At 56.4% G+C, this 18,126-nt stretch overlaps 1 protein-coding gene across 4 annotated transcripts in view; it reads left to right on the top strand.

The window, feature by feature from the left end:
* The window catches only part of ASPSCR1 (ASPSCR1 tether for SLC2A4, UBX domain containing), a 38,981-nt gene that overhangs the window by 2,901 nt on the left and 17,954 nt on the right, over positions 1–18,126 (top strand). For all 4 annotated transcript variants that reach the window (XM_063080801.1, XM_063080802.1, XM_063080803.1 and 1 more), the window contains exons 3-7: positions 961–1,075; positions 2,809–2,909; positions 14,186–14,243; positions 16,119–16,192; positions 16,554–17,004. In XM_063080801.1, the coding sequence (XP_062936871.1) occupies positions 961–1,075; positions 2,809–2,909; positions 14,186–14,243; positions 16,119–16,192; positions 16,554–17,004 (799 nt within the window). The remainder of the gene's footprint in view (positions 1–960; positions 1,076–2,808; positions 2,910–14,185; positions 14,244–16,118; positions 16,193–16,553; positions 17,005–18,126) is intronic.

Below are 18,126 nucleotides of genomic sequence, written 5' to 3' on the forward strand. Positions count from 1 at the left end.
CAGCTCTGCTGTCTGGAGAGGGCAGGTGTCTTAGAGGCCTGTCTCCAGGAGTGCTGCTTGCCCCTGCCCTCTTCTGCCCTTGCTCAGTCCCTCTCCTAACTCCTCAGATCTTACACCCCCAGTTGCTGCTGAGAAACCTTGTTCCCTTGAACCAGGGCAACTCTGATCCTCCTTCTCCACACAGGGGTTAGAGGAGGCTGCTGCGCTCACCCTGTCCTTGGTATATCCACATTGGCCTTCTCTTTACTGCTGGGGATACGGGTGGAGAGGCTGATGGGCTGCTCCTGTGTTGGGAACATGGCTCTGCCATCGGCATTAGCCCTTCGTTGAGTCTCTGGCCGCTTTGAGTGCCTGCATTCACTGGAGGCCTTTGGGCTGGGTCGTTCCTTGTGTGGCTTCTCTAGAATCCCTGTCTCCTGTTAATCATCTCTGGGGTTGTGGCCCCATTTGGAGGGTAGTGGGAGTGCGGGGAGCTGTCATTTTGGCCAGTGGCTGGCATGTAAGTGAGAGTGGCTGGGGCAGCCAGATTTCTTCTGGGCTGCATCTCCAGGCTGTGATGGTGGAGGGTTTTTCCAGAGCTTTTCTGAGCAAAGCCGCATGCACACCCCTGCGCCATTACTCCCTGTGTCTTTGTCTCCTGGAACATCTGTGCTTGGGCATGTCACTGTTTCAGGTTCTGGAGGAGCAGCCGTTGTGTTTGTCCCAGAGGTGGACGTCTTTGTTTTCTTCCTCTTCCTCTTTTCCATGTCCTCTCATGCTAGCAGCTGTGTCTGGGCTTCCCTCTCCTTCCATGAGGCCACCTGTAGGCAGACACCCACCTTTTGTCTCAGCAGGTGGTGGCTTTGTGTCCTTGCAGGCATGGGGTGGCTGGGTGGGGAACCGCAGTACTGATGAGGGCAGGATTGGCCTGCGTGTGTTAGGGTCTGCAGGGTGGCATGTGGGCCTTGGTCTGTCTTGCAGGTTTCAGAGGAACGTGCTTGACCTGTCTCTGCAGTGGAGATTTGCCAACCTGCCCAACAATGCCAAGTTGGAGATGGTACCCATCTCCCGGAGCCGCGAGGGGCCCAACAACATGGTAGGTGGCTGGGGGTTAGAGGCAGGCCTGCTGCTCCGGTCGCGTTCCTGCTGTGTGAGGCACAGGACAGTTCAGCAGCCGAGCGGCTTTTCTGCTTCAATAGCAGATGACCGAAAATGAGACTTTTTCAGTCTTCTTGAAGGAACTATTTTTCTTTTGGGTGGGGGTTAATTGTGCCATGTCTGTCTCAGCTCGTCAGCAGCACTCTGCCCCAGCTCCATGTTTCTGGTCATGGACTTGCCCAGCCTCTTGGAACCTGCAGAGCCATGTGGACTCTGGCCAGGACAGCCCCTGCCTTCCCCAGACAGGCTGGGCTCCGGGTGCTCCAGGCCGCCTCCTGTGGGTGTTGCCCGCACCCAGTCCAGTCTTCTTCATCATGTCGATAACTGTCAGGTTCTAGGGTTTTTGTGGATGAAACAGTAACCACAGCAGTAACTGGCCTCTTTTTCGTGCCTCTGCCTTGCTCCTGTGACTTTGTCCTCCCAATACTGCAGGAAGGCTCTTCCTTACCCCTGTCCTCAGACAAGGAGCTCGGCCTTGGGTGTTGGCAGTGCTCCAAAGCCCGCAGCTCGCCCACGGCTGCCCGTGCCAGGCCGGGAGTCGGGCGGGCCCGAACTGACCCTGACGCTGGTCTTTGCCTGCAACAACTGCACTTCTCAAACTGCTGCATGGAAGGAACCCTGGCTTCCTGTGGGGCTTCCTTGGGGGTGCGAGGCAGGGGACAGCAGGAGACTGCACACATTTCTGCACACAGCTGCTCCTCTTTCGTGTGTTATTGGGACTTAATGTACTTAACTTAAGTGTGTATTGAGGGGAGAGACCCGCAGCTGAAGCGGCAGGGCTGGCCGTGACTTAGAGAAACAAACTCTAAGTCATGGTGGGGGGCTGAGTGTGGAGCTTGGTAGGGGTTTCTTACAGGAGTGGATGTTGGACATAAGTCCTTATAATACTCTGTACACGCAGGTGCTAGCCTGCCTGTCATTCGGCAGAGGGACTGGAAGGGAATTTCCCCCTTTTGGGTTATAGCCTTATGCTCCTGTTTAGGGGCATAATTGTTAAAAATCGATTTATAAAAGTGCTCATTTATGGAAAAAAATTGAGGAAACACAATGTGTTAGTCATCTATTGTTGTGTAACAAATTACCCCAGAACTTGGCAGCTGAAAACACTGCAGCAGTTAACCACCTCGCCAGTTTCTGAGGGTCGGGAATTGGGGAGCAGTTTAGCTCAGGTCTCTGGTGAGGAGCTGTGGCCTTCTGAAGGCTCCATTGGGGCCAGAGCAGTGTTTCCAAGATGCTTTCCTCCTGTGGTACCTACACATGTGGGCACACGTGGGCACACATATACACAAGTACACGCATATGGAGGTGAAACCCTGCCCGTAGCCTCCCAGGCGCTCAGCTGTCTGCAGAGAACGCAGAGGGCAGCACTCCTCCCTGGGGTTGTCTCTCCTGGGAGGGTAGGGGCAGGGGCGTGTGCCCTCCAACTGTGCCAAAGGGTTGGACTTGGGTCTGGGTAGGACAGCTGCTCCTCCTCATTCAGCTTCTCCCGTTCTTTTTTTTTTTTTTTTTTTTTTTTTGTCTTTTTTCGTGACCGGCACTCAGCCAGTGAGCGCACCAGCCATTCCTATATAGGATCCGAACCCGCGGCGCGAGCGTCGCTGCACTCCCAGCGCTGCACTCTCCCGAGTGCGCCACGGGCGCGGCCCAGCTTCTCCCGTTCTGCCCCTCTAGGTTCGCATCGCTTTGCAGTTGGATGATGGCTCCAGGTTGCAGGACACTTTCTGTTCAGGCCAGACCCTCTGGGAGCTTCTCAGCCATTTTGCTCAGACCAGGTGAGTGTTGGTGGGTAGGTCCTGGGCTCTTCCCTGCTTCTGTGGTGGGGATGCAGCTGTGATTGTTGGGACTGATCTAGAGCCAGAAATCCTGGCTCTGCTCTGGCCAGAGCCCCAGCCTTTTGCAGTCCTGGTTGAGAGGACTGGTTTGAGACCTGGAGCTGCCTGCTTTCCACTCAGCTCCTGGCAGGGATGGATTGGCCAGTGGCTCATCTCATTGAGATTCCTGGGTCGATGGCCCAGCATCACCCTCCTGGAAGAGCAAGGTCACACTTCCACCCTCGTGAGGACCCGGGAGGCCCCAGGGTTGGTGAGCAGTGCAGGGGAGAGTGAGGTGCTTGGTGTAGGTTTCCCCATGCTTGCATCTCCCCAGACAGTGCTTTGGGGATCCTTGGGCAGAGCAGAGTGAAAGCTACATGCACCCACTGCCAGCTGTTCTCAGAGGGCAGTTCTTCAGGGCCAGTCACAGCCGGAGTCACGGGCTCCACTCTGGTGAAAGAGCCGCAGCAGTGTCCGCTGCTGACAAATCCTGTAGGTATAAATCCCCGTGTGAAGTGAGTTATATTTACAAAGTCTTCTTTTTAATAACTGATGTGTGTGAATTTCCGTTAATTAATGGTCTGAACTTTATTTTATTAAGTTTGGGTGTTTTCATTGAGGGATGGAAGTCTGTGTCTGCTTTTAAAGGTCTTGGCCGGTGGAGTGGTGGGGATGTTGGGAGGATGTAGTGTTTACTGTGTGGCCGTAGGTGCATTGCTTGGCCTGTCTGGGCCTCTGTTTCCTCGTCTGTACTGTGGCTGGTGTGCAGATGAGATGAGGTAACGCATCTCCGCTGCTAAGAGCAAGATGTGGGTCCATGGTTAGTGTATGTAAGAGGAGCACTCACAGTAGCCCTGCAGGTCAGGGGGGCTCCAGCCTCGCTGTGGGGAAACCCACCGCCATTGACGCAGCACCAGCTGCACTGCGGAGGAGGCACCGTGGCCTGCAGCTGCCGACATCCCAGTGCCAGTGGCTGTGGGGGTTGAAGCCGTGTTCAAGGTGGGCTTAAGAATGAACGAAGACTTCTGGGGCAGGCAGGGGATTGAACACCACGTGTAATTTTCTTCCTCCCCAAATGCTACTAAAGCAACATTAGTGGAGCTTCAGTAAGAAGATGCAGCCCGCTGGGATGAGCGAGCAGGAACTGAGGTGGCAGCAGCACTGGGAGATGGGTGGGGAGGGTGCCGGCGGGCCGAAAGGAGCCTCAGCCTGGCGGGAGCCAGCTGGCCGTGCAGAGCCCATTGAAGGCTTGGGATGGGCAGGTGCTGGGCAGGGGTCAAGGAGCCGCCAAGCCTGGCTCCCCTCCCACTCCGTGCTGTGGTGTGGGTGCTTGTCTCTGGGGAGGGTGAGGCTTGGGGCTCTCTGGACCGGGGGTGCCCGCAGGTCTAGAATGAGGTTGGATGATCATGAGCCACTCAGTGTGGAGCCCGTACCTGCCACGTGGTCCCCAGCACCAGCAACTGGGCCTTCACCCACAGCAGGATCTGGAAGAGTCTCTCCAGGGAATCTGCTGCTCAGAGGGAGGTCGTGAGGCACGGGTCGGGGGCATGGGTGCTTCCCCAGATCACCACCTGGGCACTGGCACCCAGGCTCAGAGTCTGGGCATAACGTAAGCCAATGCTGAGTGTGGCCAGATGTGAGGGGGGTCAGGTACCGATGACCAGGAAGAGACAGCGCTGTACGGGGACAGGAGCACAGGATTTGTTAGGGTGTTCAGAGGGTGGGAATGGTGGCTGAAACGAGGTGGGATGTGGTGGGAAAGGAGCTCCCAGAGCGAGCAGGATGTCTTGGATTGCAGGTGGCTCGGTGGAGGCACAGGTCAGCTGGCCAGGCTGTCGCATGTGATGATGAGCTCACATGCCTGTGGGCTGACATGTGGAGCTTGCCCAGTGGGTCACTGCCATCCTGGTCAAGTCAGGTGGCCAAACCCCCTGGAAAAGAGGCTCCCCTCCTCAGAGGGAGGGGTGGAAGCACAGGAGGTTAGCCCAGAGGCGGCCCAGGAGTCACAGCTTCTGGACAGCGAGCAGCCTGGAGTGCGAGGCATGAGGTTCCAGATCAAGGGGCCTCCTCGGGCCTAGCCCACTGGGTGGAAGCCCCTCGTCAAGGGACGCAAGCAAGAGCAGGGGACAAAGACGATTCCGCTGCTCTCAGAGAGGGAAGGGCAGGCCTGGAGACACCTGGCGGCTGAGAGCGGCACCATCGGAATTCATAGGAAAGTTTTGTTTCAGAGTTCTCTATTTTGCCAAAGTGACATTGAAGAGTGAAGATAAAAAAGGCACCCTTAGACCACAGGGAAGGTCTCAGAAAATGTGCCCCCGCAGCCCCTCGACAGACGCTGCTGCGGCTGTTCCAGCAGAGGGGAGCCCGTGGTTCTGGCCGTGACTGGCCCCGCAGAACTGCCCTTTGAGAACAGTCAGCAGCGGGTGCAAGTGAAACTAGAAGAATGTGGAAATCAAAAGTCAGGTCAGGACGCGTCCCACAGGCGGGGCCCGGCGGGAGTGTGCATGAGACATCCCAGGCCACCGAGATCCCGAGGGCGTGGGATGCACTTGAAGATGAGCATTGGTGCTGTGGGCCGTCGGGTTGCCCCAGGGAGGGCCGAAGGCGGCAGGAGCATCAGTGTTAGTGGGAGCCTCTTACGCTGGAGGGCTTGGTAACTGTGTGAGTCGCAGTTTAAGAAACAGACGAGGAGTGAGTGGGGCGACTCTTTGAAGAGACCAGGTAGCAGCAGGGGGGGCCCGGGATGATGGCAAACCTCAGACGCCAGAGCCAGTGGCCCTACCCATGGCCCGCGGGTCTGGATGACAGCGTGGCATGTCTGTCTATGTCTGTGCACACATGTGAGGTTTTTTGTGAATCGTATACAAGATGTTCTGTGCCCTTTTCTTTCTGCTGGTGGCTCTGCCGCGAATGTCCTTCTGAAGAGTCCTTTGCAGTGTCATTCTGTACTGCTGCACTGTGTCCTGTGGCACAGGCTTGGCCTCCTCTTTGTGTGCCTGACCAGCTGTGACGGTGGCAGCTAGCTGTTTCTGTGCTGCCTGCACTGGCAGAGCTGCTGCAGACTGTCCTGCAGGCGGCCTTTGCACCCACCTCCACCCCTGCTCCTCCCTTAGGGTAAGCTCCAGAGGCAGAGTTGCTGCTGGGAAAGGCAGGGCCACCTTGAATTTCGTCTGCAGAAGCTCAGGCCCCAGCTTTGTCTTACGAGCTGGCACTCGCTGACCACCAGGCAGGATGCACACAAGGCCCACGGTGAGAGTGACATGCCCAGTTGGCTTGGTGCTGGGGACCGCAGGGGGCGCACCAGGAAGCTGAGCACCCACCGCGAGGACTAGTCCCCGACAGGTTCATATTAGGTGTGAGAGGAACGCGTGTGCTCTGCAGCTCGGAGCTGGCCGAAGGGTGTGAGAGGTAGGGCGGGCGACTTTGGGAATTGCAGGTCTCCACAGAGTGGGACCGGCCAGAAGCTGGTTTCTCTCCCTTGGTGCTTTCCAGAAGAGGTAAGAGTCCAAAAACTATTTGAGTGCTGTGCCTGGAGGGAGGTGTCTCGAGGTGGGGGTGCAGGGAGCCCTGTGGAGGTCAGCGCTGTGTTCCGTCCCAGGATGAAGCCTGCTTTGTGTGTTTGGGACCACTGGGCGTTTTCCTGGGGTGGCAGCCACTGCACATTCAGAAGGTGGTGGCTTCTTTGCATGTGTGTCATGCTGGACAGTGGCTAGGGCTGACCCCCAGCATCTGGAGCAACGCAGGCTGCTGGGAACACCACACGAGCCACATGGGGTGTGTGTGTTGGGGGGCCATGAGGTAACTCTGGACTCTCACAGCCATGTGAGAGGCAAAGTAACAATGGGCATAATTCATTTTAGGGACACGGGTTTGGTTAACTTGGTATACCCCAATATTACCCTTTGAACATGTGATCAGCAGAAAACTGAGGTGTTTTATGTTCTTGTGTGTCCCCTTTGTCTCCCTCTGGCCAGCTGCGGGCTAGTGATGCTGGCCACCTCTGGATGGGTGGCTCCACCTCTGTCCTTCTCAGGCTGTGCTGCAGGGAGGGCACCTGGAGAGGGGACTCTGGGCTGCTGCCTCCAGGCTTTCCCATTTTTCCTGTAACCTGACTGTCCCATCCAGCAGATGGGCGTGGATGGCCATGCTGACCTCCAGTGGACATGCTCCATGCCTTCCCGGGCTGGGCCTGTGTTTTAATTTAGGTTCTTTGAGACGGAAAGCACCCCTTCAGTGACTGGGAGAGACACAAGGTGGAGTAAAGATGTTGTTACTGGCAGGCCTGGGGTGCACACCATGCCTGAAGGCCAGCACCTTTACTGGGGTCTGGGGTGTTACCCAAGCATGTTTCCTGCAGGGAGTTTTAATTGGTGGGTTCACAGCAAGCAGGCACGAGTTCCAGGAGATCACGCTGACTGAGAGGTAGTCACCATGGTGTGCCTGGGTCAGTGGGTGAGTCATGTAGGCTGTATGTGCCTGTCCCGTAGGGAGCTGGTCACCAGGAGGCAGTGACATAGGCAGATGTCTGGGTCAGTGACATTGACAAACTGGGAGGGTGGAAAACTGGAAACCACGTCGAGGTGACTGAGCCCCGTGTCTGGTTGAGAAAGTCCAGCTCGGCAGGCACATCCTGGAGATGCTGCGGGTCTGGCTCCAGACCACCACAACAAAGCGGATATCGCAATAAAGCAAAAGTCACATAAATTTTCTGATTTACCAGCACATGGAAAACTTATGTTTACACTATATTGTAGTCTATTATGTGTGCAACAGCATTACATCTAAAAACAATGTACATACCTTAATTAAAAAATACTTTATTGCTAAAAAAAAAATTCTAAGGCTCACCTGAGCCTTCAGCCAGTTGTGGTCTTTTTGCCGGTGGAGGGTCTTGCCTTGATGTTGGTGGCTGCTGGCTGATCAGGGTGGTGGCTGCTAAAGGCTGGAGTAGCTGTGGCAGTTTCTTAAAACAAGACAACAGTGAAGTTTGCCGACTGACTGACTCTTCTTCCACGGCAGATTGCTTGTAGCATGCGATGCTGTTACAGCCTTCTACCCTCAGCAGAACTTTCATAACAGTAGCTGGTGCTCTCAGACTCCACCGCTGATTCATCAACCAAGTTTATGTGACATCCTGAATCCTTCACTGTCATTTCAACCACGTTCACCGCATCTTCACCCAGAGTAGATTCCATCTTAAGAAACTGCTCTCCCTGCTCATCCATAAGAAGCAGCTCCTCATCCGTTCACGTTTTTATCCTGAGGTTTCAGCAGTTCAGTCCCATCTTCAGGCTCCACTTCTCGTTCCAGTTCTCCTGCTGTTTCCTCCACATCTGCAGGGACTTCCTCCACTGAACTCTTCAGCCCTCCAAGCCATCTGTGAGTTTCGAATCAACTTCTTCCAAACTCCTGTTAGCTTTGACATTTTGACCTCCTCCTGTGAATCACGAATGTTCTTAGCAGCATCTAGAATGGTGAGGCTTTCCAGAAGGTTTTTAATTTACTTTGCCCAGGGCCATCAGAAGAGTCAGTGTCAATGGCAGCTACAGCCTTACGTTAAGAACATAAATACATTACGAACGTATTTCTTACATAATCAGACCTGAAAGTCAGAATCACTCCTTCATGCATGAGCTGCAGGACGGATGCTGTGTCAGCAGCATGAAGACTACATGAATCTCCTTGCACGTCTCCATCAGAGCTCTTGGGTGACCAGGTACATTGTCAAAAAGCAGTCATATTTTGAAAGGAATCTTTTTCCTGAGGAGTAGGTCTCAACAGTGGGCTTAAAACCACGCTATAACAGGTGTGCTGTCATCCAGGCTTTGTTGTGCCATTTATAGAGCAAAGGCAGAGTAGATTGAGCATAATTCTTCAGGGCCCTAGGATTTTCAGAATGGTTAATAAGCATTGGCTTCAATTTAAAGTCACCAGCTATAAGGCTGGCTGATTAGTTGTTGAGAATGCAGTGTTATAACACCAAGGTCAAGGGTTCAGATCTCCACAGTGGCTCTGTACCCCCACCAAAAAAACATGTGAGAAATGCCCTCACCCGTCCAATGCCAAAGGATAGGCATGGAGACACGAGGTACAGCAAAGCGAGACTTTAATGGTGGTCTTCTTGCAAGGTGAGGTGTCTGATGAACCAGGCATACTCAAAATGGTTACATCGAGCAATTTATTCCCTAGTGCACAAGTCCTTCCCCCAGTTCCTCATTGGCAGAGTACTATGGGGTGCACAGTCTTCCCAAACATTGCCTAAGTTTTCTTACTTCCTGGCAAGGCATTTATTTATTATTCCCTCTGGCAGAAAGGGGTGGGCTCAGGACAAGCCCACAAAAAAGGCCCACTGGAAGTCCTGAAGAGGAAGAAGAACCAGGAAGTAAAAAGAACACGGTGACCAGCCACCATCTTGAGAAGTCACCCTCGGGAAAGTGCACTTTCAGGGGTTATCACACCACAAGTCAGTCAAGCAACCCTTGTTAAGCTGTTCTTGAAGATGAATCACTTAGGTTATTTTCTCACACTATATAAGGCTGTTTCATCTACACTGAAAACCTGTTATTGAGTGTAGCCACCTTCATCAATGATCACAGCTGGATCTTCTGGGTAACTCGCTGCATCTTCTCCATCAGCACCTGCTGCTTCACCAGCACTTTGATGTCATGGACACGGCTTCTGTATTAGTCTGTTTCCACTATTTATAACAAAATACTTGGAACTGGGTGATTTATAAGAAAACAAAATTTACTGCTTACAGTTTTGGAGGCTGGGAAGTCCAAAGTCCGGGGAACATGTCTGGTGAGGGTCTTAGTGGTGACTTTAGTGACAAAGGGTCTCACATTGTGAAAATGGTGGAGCAGAGAGACAGACTCTCCTCTTCTTTTAAAGCCCTCAGAACCACGCCCCTGACCATCATTATTAATCCATTCACTACTGCAGGGTCCTATAATCCAATCACCTCTTCAAGGCTCCACCTTTCAATTACCATAATAGGATTTCCCACCCTCTTAACAGTCACAGTGGGGACCAAGTTTCTAATACATAAAACTTGGGAGACCCAATTCAAGCTTCAATGAGTTTTGGGGGACATAATTCAGTCCACTATGGCTTCTTTCCTCAAACCTCATGAACCAACCCCTGCTGGCTTTAGACGTCTTGTCTTCAATCTTCTCATCTCAGCCTTCTTAGAACTACCTCGGGATTAGGCTTTGGCTCAAGGGAGTGCTGTGGCTGGACGGATCTTTCTTTTTTTTTTTTTTTTTAAAAGATGACCGGTAAGGGGATCTTAACCCTTGACTTGGTGTTGTGAGCACCACGCTCAGCCAGTGAGCGAACCGGCCATCCGTATATGGGATCCGAACCCGGGGCCTTGGTGTTCTCAGCACCGCACTCTCCCGAGTGAGCCACGGGCCGGCCCCTGGACGGATCTTTCACGTAGACCACTAGAGCTTCCTCCACGTCGGCAGTGAGGTTGTCGCACTCTCTCGTCACTGTGTGTTCACTGGAGTGGAGCTTTTGGTTTCTTCAGGAGCTTCTGTGCACTCAGGACATGCCGTTTGGTGCAAGAGGCCCAGCTTTCAGCCTGTCCCAGCTTTCGGGCTGTCTGGGCTTCCTACAGACCTTCCTTTGTAAGCCGAATCATTTCAAGCTTTCGATTTAAAGTGAGAGATGTCGACTCTTCCTTTCTCTTGACTACTTGGAGGCCACTGTGGGATTTTTAACTAACCTAATTTTAACGTCGTGTCTCAGAGAACAGGGAGGATCAAGGTGAGAGAGGCAGGGGAATGGCTGGCCGGCTGGCGGAGCCGTCGGAATGCATGGCAATTGTCCCTTAAGCTTGCTGTCTTGTGTGGGCGCTGTGCACGGTGCCCGAAAGCGGTTGCCTAGTACCTGACATCAGGGAACGCTGACCACAGATCACCCTAACAGAAACGGTGACTGGAAAAGTGTGGAATACTGTGAGAATCCCCAGAATGTGACACAGAGACATGAAGTGGGCACTGCTGTTGGACAGACGGCCCTGGGAGACTCGCTTGAGGCTGGGCAGTCACTGTCCTTCAATCTGTTAAAAAGGCAATGTCTGCAGAGTGCGATAGCGGAGTGTGGCGCAGAGGCATATGCCTGTGTTCAAAATAGATTCCGACGCAATGTGACCCTATAAGACGTCACTGCCACCTGGACGGAGCCCAAGGTCAGTGGAGACGCCCAGGGCTCAGAGGCGCCTCTGTCGGCTCCCTGCTCTACCACAGCCCACCCGACCCCATTCTGTCTGAAATTGATTCAGGAACAACATGGGTTTTTTTGTAAATGTCAAGTTGGTGAACTCTGGCCTGGGTGGGGCGGGGATTTGCCCTCTCTCAGACTGTGCTGGCTTCTCCCAGGTGTGCCCCGCCCCCAGCTGTGCCTGCCAACCTGGACTTTTCTTCCAAGCCCCCAGCCCCTCTATTCCCAGCCTTATGTCACAGGTTGAGTCCACTTTAGCACTGGCCCTCCTATTGTTAGTAAAAGCTGCGACTCCTGGGAAGGCCAGTTGATTTCTGTAGCCCTGGGTGGGCTGCAGACAGAGGGTGCTGCTGAGGACAGGGCTTTTCCAGGGGTCTGAAGACCATCCTGTGGCCACACTTGGTGGGCTTCACCCCAATCTGTGCTTGGTTGGTTTGGTGAAGCCAGAGGCTTCCTTCTTCTTGTGCCTATCCCTGTCTCAGGTGCCAGGGCCCCCTTGCTCCTTGCAGCCTGAGCATCTTGGCCAGGGTGTGATGTGGTGGGTGGGTCCCCGGAGCCAGGAGGGGTGGCTCTTTACCTGCAGTCACAGCTCTGTCAGTGGTTGTCAGGTTTTCTTGGTGGTGCCTGTGTACCAGTTCCGGCTGGGTCAGGCCCAAACAGGGGACCTAATGAAAAGGATGCAGCACTTCTTCCTCAACCCCAGCACACCATGCGCCTGCTGGAGGCGGGCCCCAGGTAGGCAGACAGTCCACCTCTTTGGGGATGATGGGCTTTGTGGCACATGAGGAATGTCCCTCAGCCAATGGCAGTGACATACCTGCCCTGCCTGGCCATCCACTTTGGCCCAGGCCCCTACTAGGGGAGGAGGTTTGCTGGCCTTGGAGGGAGTGAGATCTCCCTGGTCCTCCCTGTATACGCTCCCTTGGGTCCATGGCGGGGTCTTGTGTGGGTGAATGGCACCCAGGGAAGTACCACATGACACCTGGCCTCGCACTTCTGGCTCCAGAGCACTTTGTCCAGCAGCTTGGCCTGGCCTGGGCATGGGAGCGGGTCCATGGGCTCTGGGGGGTCCCAGCAGTGGTGTGGCTCTGCTGGTGCGTGCGGGATGTCTCCTCCAGAGTGCTGGAATTTCCCCCTAGGCCCTGCCGTCCTGGACAGGGAGCTCTGTGGCTGGGCGACGCAGAAGGTCTGGAAGCGATTGCGGCTGCCCCGTGTTTACAGGCTGCTCCTCAGATCCCACACGAGGGAATCTGGAGGGAATCTGATCCGTCTGCTGCTTCCTCTGGGAGGAGCTGCACATCAGAGCTGGCTGGCGTTTGATGTCATGCTGCTTCTGCCTCGCTTTGTCCCTGTTTGCGATTTGCCCCAGGGAAGGCCTGCAAGAAGGGACCCTGATCAAGGTGTGGGCCTGGCCACCATGTGCTGTGTGATAAGCCAGCTGCCTGACTGCACGCGCTCTCGCTGAGTCTCCCTTCCCTGCCTGCAGATCTTGTTTGCTTGGAATGTGTCCTCCTTGACCAAGGTGTCCCCCTCCTCTGTCTGGGCTTCAGTGGGAAGAGCCACATGGGCCTGGCCTTGTGCCCAGGGCCTCTGCTGTGGCACATTTTGGGTCTTGTGTTTTCCTGAGCCCTGCATCATGGGGTCTCTGTTGGGCCAAGACTCCAGCCCTTTGGGGAGTGGGAGTGGATAGATGCGACAGCTGCTGTTGGGCAAATTGTGGAATGGAGCCCAGCAGGTGATGTGGCTCCACGTGGCAAGAGTGGATGCTGGCCCTGCACATGGAGGCCACACACTCCATGGGCCAGAAGCCTTCCCCCAGGAGAGGGCACCGAGCCTGAGGAGAGCACGGGGGATCCAAGCCCGCGTGAGCTTCAGGCGTATTCATGGTGTAGGCTCTGTGTGTGTGTGTGTGTGTGTGTGTGTGTGAGTGTGGCTGTGTGCGTGTGTGTGAATGTGTGTGTGCATGGGCACGTGTGTGCCCTTGCGTGTCTCCTGCACATTGTCCTCTTACCCCTTGGCCTGCCTGTCCTGGGCGCTGCTGCAGGCTTCCCAGCCCAGCTTCAGCCAGTGCCCTGCGTCTGGTCACCACCTCTGTGCCTCCGTCTACCCAGTCTAGCCATGCCCTGTGGTGCTGTACAGGGGCCCAAGGTCTGGAACGTGCTTATATCCTGTGCCACTTCACGTCCTTAGTTTCACTTTCTTTTTGGGTGAAGGTTGTCATCTTGGGGTCCCTCCAGAACCCCCTGGGAACTTGACGCTGCCCTGCCTGATCTGGTCATGCTTCAGGAGGTGGTGCCACCATCATCCTCTGGGTCCAGGCACAGGGAGGACAGACCGTGGTCTAAGGTCATACAGCTAGGACATTGCAGGGAGCAGATCCAGCCCCTGGGGACACTGAGCTGGGTGGGCATAGGCGATGGGCTGTGATTCCAACATGCAGCGTGGGTCAGGAACTGAAGTTCTGACCCATCTGGAGACCACTGCTCTGCATCCCTGTATCCCCCTCGACCTGGGCAGAGGAGATGGCATATGGCAGTGCTCCTGGCCTTGGGGACCTGGGCTTCTGTCCTAAGAGTCCAGTTAATGAGTTTGAGCCCTAAGCTGGTCCTGGTGGTTTTGAGGTCAGCGACCCTCTAGATGATGGCTTTAGATGAAAGCCCCCCCAGACCATTACAAAGCTGAGTGCAGGTGCAGTTGGCAACATGCCACACCTGGAAGGCAGTGTGGGCTGCTTGTCCGCTTTCCCATGTGGCCGTGTGGCTGAGCCTGGAGGCTGGAGGCAGGGCAGGAGGACCCCCCCAGGATGCCTGCTGATGGCTGAGGCCCTGTAGGGGGCTGCGCCTAGCAGTTGGCCACCTTCTGGTGATTGTGGGCACAAGAGTGGGCTTGGGGGGCTTGGTCAGGCTGAGATGTCTGTGCTGAGAGCTATGGCCCCAGGACTGGGCTGCTGTCCTGGGCAGGGTGCCCTGAGTCCCCAGCAGTCTCTGACGTCTTCTTTCTTCTCCTTGCAGGGAGTGTCTGCAGCGGCCAGACGAGGTGATCCCGGTCTGCGTGTACATGAGGGATGAGGTAGGTGACTGGCCCAGCCCCACCCCGCTCCCTCCCGGTCGCCACTTTCCAGCCTGGAAAATCCATGCTCCCTCACCGGCTTCAGAGCAGCAGCCGGGAGACTCGGGCTCCTGGAAGCATGATGTGCTTCATGGAAAGGGCAGAGCGTCAGCTCCACTGGAGCCCAGCCACGCTGCCCGGCTGCTCCTGAAACCTCCCTCGGCGCCCTGTTTGTTTTTTCAGCTTCTCTCAAAGCCCAAGAGTCACAAAAGTGGTTTTATTTTTATAAATATTTGCTTTGCTCCATGTTTTGATCTTTTCTAAAACCGAGTTCAGCGTGGCAGGCAGAGCCTGTGTGCCAGCCCTGCCTGCCACGATGGGGACCCTCCAAGCGCGTGGTCCTCTGACCTCACAGGGGCTCTTTGTTTCAGCCCTGGCTGAGCGCCCTTTGCTGGCCTTGGGGGCACTGTCCCTGAGGGGCCCCTGGGTGGGCCCTGGTGTGGATGGGCACGCTCCCTACTTATCCCCTGTCGGAGGTCCCCTGTGCCAGGGCTGTGAGGGGCGGGGGCTGCAGGGCTGCGGGTGGGAGGGACCAAGGAAGGCATTCAGGTCAGCATCTGGCCACTGGGGCCTCGGGGACCCAGGCCTGGCCATCGGTGCTTAGCATTCTCCTCTGGCTTTTGTGCTGTGCCTGTGGGCAGGTCCAGCCCCAGGGGGACTACCACCCCTTGCTCAGAGTTGGCTCAGGAGACCCGAGCTGAGTGTCAGCAGCGGCCGTGCGTGGGAAGGCCGGGAAGACATTGCAATGTTCCCAAGGCAGCACCTGCCACAAGGGCCACTCTGTGACTCCAGATCAGGAGAGGATGGGGGGACTGGTGACTGCTGCCTGGCAGGGTGTGGCGTGAGTGTGGTCGCCCTGGTCAGGCTGTAGCATCCACCAACCAGGTGTTCTGATTCGGGGACCCACCTGACTCAGGCTTTGAAGAGTGCTTGAGGCCAGCTTGCCTCAGCCCACTGGAGAGGGGTGGGCTCCCTGTGCTTAGGCTTCTGGGCCCACTGGGGCCTGGCAGGCACCCTCTGAGCTGGGATGACTCTGACCCAGGGACAAGCCTACTCCCTGTGTCTGGGCCTCCATGTCCCCAGCATTGTTTCTCATCCACGCCTCCCTCCCTGCCTCTGTGGTCTCCCATGCTCACTGCTGCAGTGGACTCTGAGGGACTGGGAGGGGCCTGGGGGTGCAGATGGGGAAGTGGCCCGGTGGCAGGCTGATGCTGGCTGGGGTGGATGTGGCCTCGTGTTTGGGGAGCAAACCAGGCAGTGGTGGGGAGCATGGGGGCCTTTGGGGGCACCTCTGTACAGCCTCCCATGGTGGTCAGTTCTCTGCCCCCACCCCGCCAAGAAGAGCAGGTGGTGGAGCTGTCCCATGAGTCTCCAGCCTCTGTCTCTGAGCGTGTTCCAGCCCCCGCACGTCAGCCTTGGCAGGGGGTCTGGGCTGCAGGACGACCTGCCCCAGCCTCACATGGGCGTGGTGTGTGGCTGAGGGGCTGGGCTCAGTCAGGGAGACAGATGGCAAATGAGCTTCAGCCATCTGCAGGCCAGGCTGAAGCTGGGCCTTATGAAGGTCGACTAGCAGGGAAGGATGTGGGGTGTGAGCAGGACAGAGGCCAGCAGGGGGCATGGGACAGAGTGGTGGAAGGTGGAGGGGCCGCCGGGGAGCCCGTGGTTCCGATTGGTGCCCAGGCAGGGGGAGGTGAGCTTGGCTGGGGGATGGGGACACTGGGTGGCGAGAAGGCGCCTGGCCAGAGTGGGGGGCTTCCTTGCTGCCTGCTTGGCAGGGTTGCCGGGGCTCGTGGGTCCAGGTGGAGCGCCCACCTGTTCTGTTGGCTTTTCCTGCAGGTGACCGGCGGGGCCGCCCTGCGGAGCACAACGCTGCAGTCGCTGGGCCTCACCGGGGGCAGCGCCACCATCAGGTAGGGTCCACGCAGCTGTGGCTTTGGAGCTCTGTTTGGTTAGCAAAGGCAGCCTTGAAGGGAAGGAAAAAAAAGAAAGGAAGGAAAAAGACTAGTGAAAAAGCAGAGAAGAAAATGTGTCCCCAGGGCCTGCACCTGGCCTCAGGCCTGTGTCCCAGCAGAGGCTCAGCTTGTGGGGTGGGAGGTGGTGGGGAGCCTGCTCTCTGTAGTGGCTGCAGCTGCCCTGGCCCCAGGGCCGTGCCTCAGGCCTCCTTTCTCCTCCCTGCAGAGGTGAAGTGGACTTAGGAAGGGGGCTGTGAGGTGTTGTCCAGAGTGGGGGCCACTGCATGGAGCTTCACTGTCTTTCTGGGCTCCCGCTCAGGTTTGTCATGAAGAGGTGTGACTCCATGGGCAAGCAGGAGCCTGGGGTCCCCAGGAGCAGAACCTCAGGAAGCCCGACCTCCTCCATGTCTGCTGGCCAGGCAGCCGGCAGCACTCTGCTTCCCTTGAACTCAGGGGAGCTCAGCAGGGGTGACCTGAGCCACCCGGGTGACACAGGCACCTTGGGCAGCAGCCACGTGGACGGCTTGGGCCCAAAGCCGGAGGACGCTCAGGCGAAGCCGAGTGCGGAGTCCACCCCTGCCCCCTTTGTTCCTTTCTCTGGTGGGGGCCAGCGACTGGGGGGCCCGTCGGGGTCCGGGAGGCCTCTGATAACACCTTCAGCCAATCTGCCAAAGCCCTTCTCCAGCCCTGGAGGCCCCTCCAAGCCAAAGAAGTCAAAGCCGGGCCAGGAGCCACTGCTGGAGCCGGAGCCGGAGCCGGAGCCAGAGCCGGTAAGGGGCCTGTGGGCCTTGGGGCTTGGGGGAGTCCTTTCTCCTGACTGTGGAAATTCTCATCAGCTGCTGGGAGGAGAGGGCAGTGTCCACTGGGCCGCTCGTCCAGGGTGACATCTGGTACACTGTCCTTTCCTTTGTGATGGCTTTCTTGAGGTGATGCTCGCTGCCTGCAGCGCACCCAATGTGAGGGCGCACACGTGTTTTATCCCTTCTGGATCCATCTCTGAGCTCCTGTGGTGGGAGCTGTCCCTGGCCTGTGTGTCCCTGGGTCTTGTGCTCCTTTTTTCATGGTGACGCCCTCACCCCACTTCTCTGACCAGCACTGACCCTGGGGATGGGAGGTGCTCCTCGTTTGGGAACACATTGAGTAGGCAGATCGTGGGTTGGGGTGCAGTCAAGGATCACACTGCAGGTGGCCACCTTATGTGCCCTGCTGGCTCCCCAGGTCACATCAGCGTGACCCCACCCATCTTACCTCCCGCCATCGATGGCCGTCAGTCCCTGAGGGCTGTCTCTGGTCCTTTGTGGGTCAGGCCGCAGCACAGCTCCTGAGGGAGCGTGTGGCACAGGCCACCCCCGGCCTGTCCTAGTTTTCTACTCAGAGCCTCTCCGGGACTCGTTCAGTTGAGTTTTCAAAGCTTCTGCTGGCTTCTTTGGAAGTTGCAGTGTGGTTGACATCCTCACCGGAAGACATAGCTTGGATTCAGCCCTGGTGTGGTGCTTGGGGGTCCTTGGGGGTCCCTCTGGTGATAATTCCTTCAGAAACGCTCACAGGACCCTGCCCACCCCATATGTGCAAAGGCTTCATTGCGGATTTTCCCAGAACATTTCTTGGGATCTTGGAATGTCTTGGACTCTTCTTCTCCTTGGGCTTCTTCCCTGAGAGGCTCCAGGTCTGCCTCCCAGAGTCCAGCTAAGCAGGGTGCTGCTCGGCAGCACCTTCGGGCCCGTGGCTCTGGCTCCAGGCTGGAGAGCGTCTCTCGCTCCAGCCAGTGGTCGCTCTTAGTCAGCACTTGTGCAGGGGCCAAGAGGGGGGTGTCGTGTGTCTTTTGTTCAACAGACATTCCCTACTTGTCGTTAGGGACACCAGTGGTGTCGTTAGGGACCAGACTGTCCTCA

Source organism: Cynocephalus volans, chromosome 16 (assembly GCF_027409185.1).
Source record: "Cynocephalus volans isolate mCynVol1 chromosome 16, mCynVol1.pri, whole genome shotgun sequence".
NCBI classification, from domain to species: domain Eukaryota; kingdom Metazoa; phylum Chordata; class Mammalia; order Dermoptera; family Cynocephalidae; genus Cynocephalus; species Cynocephalus volans.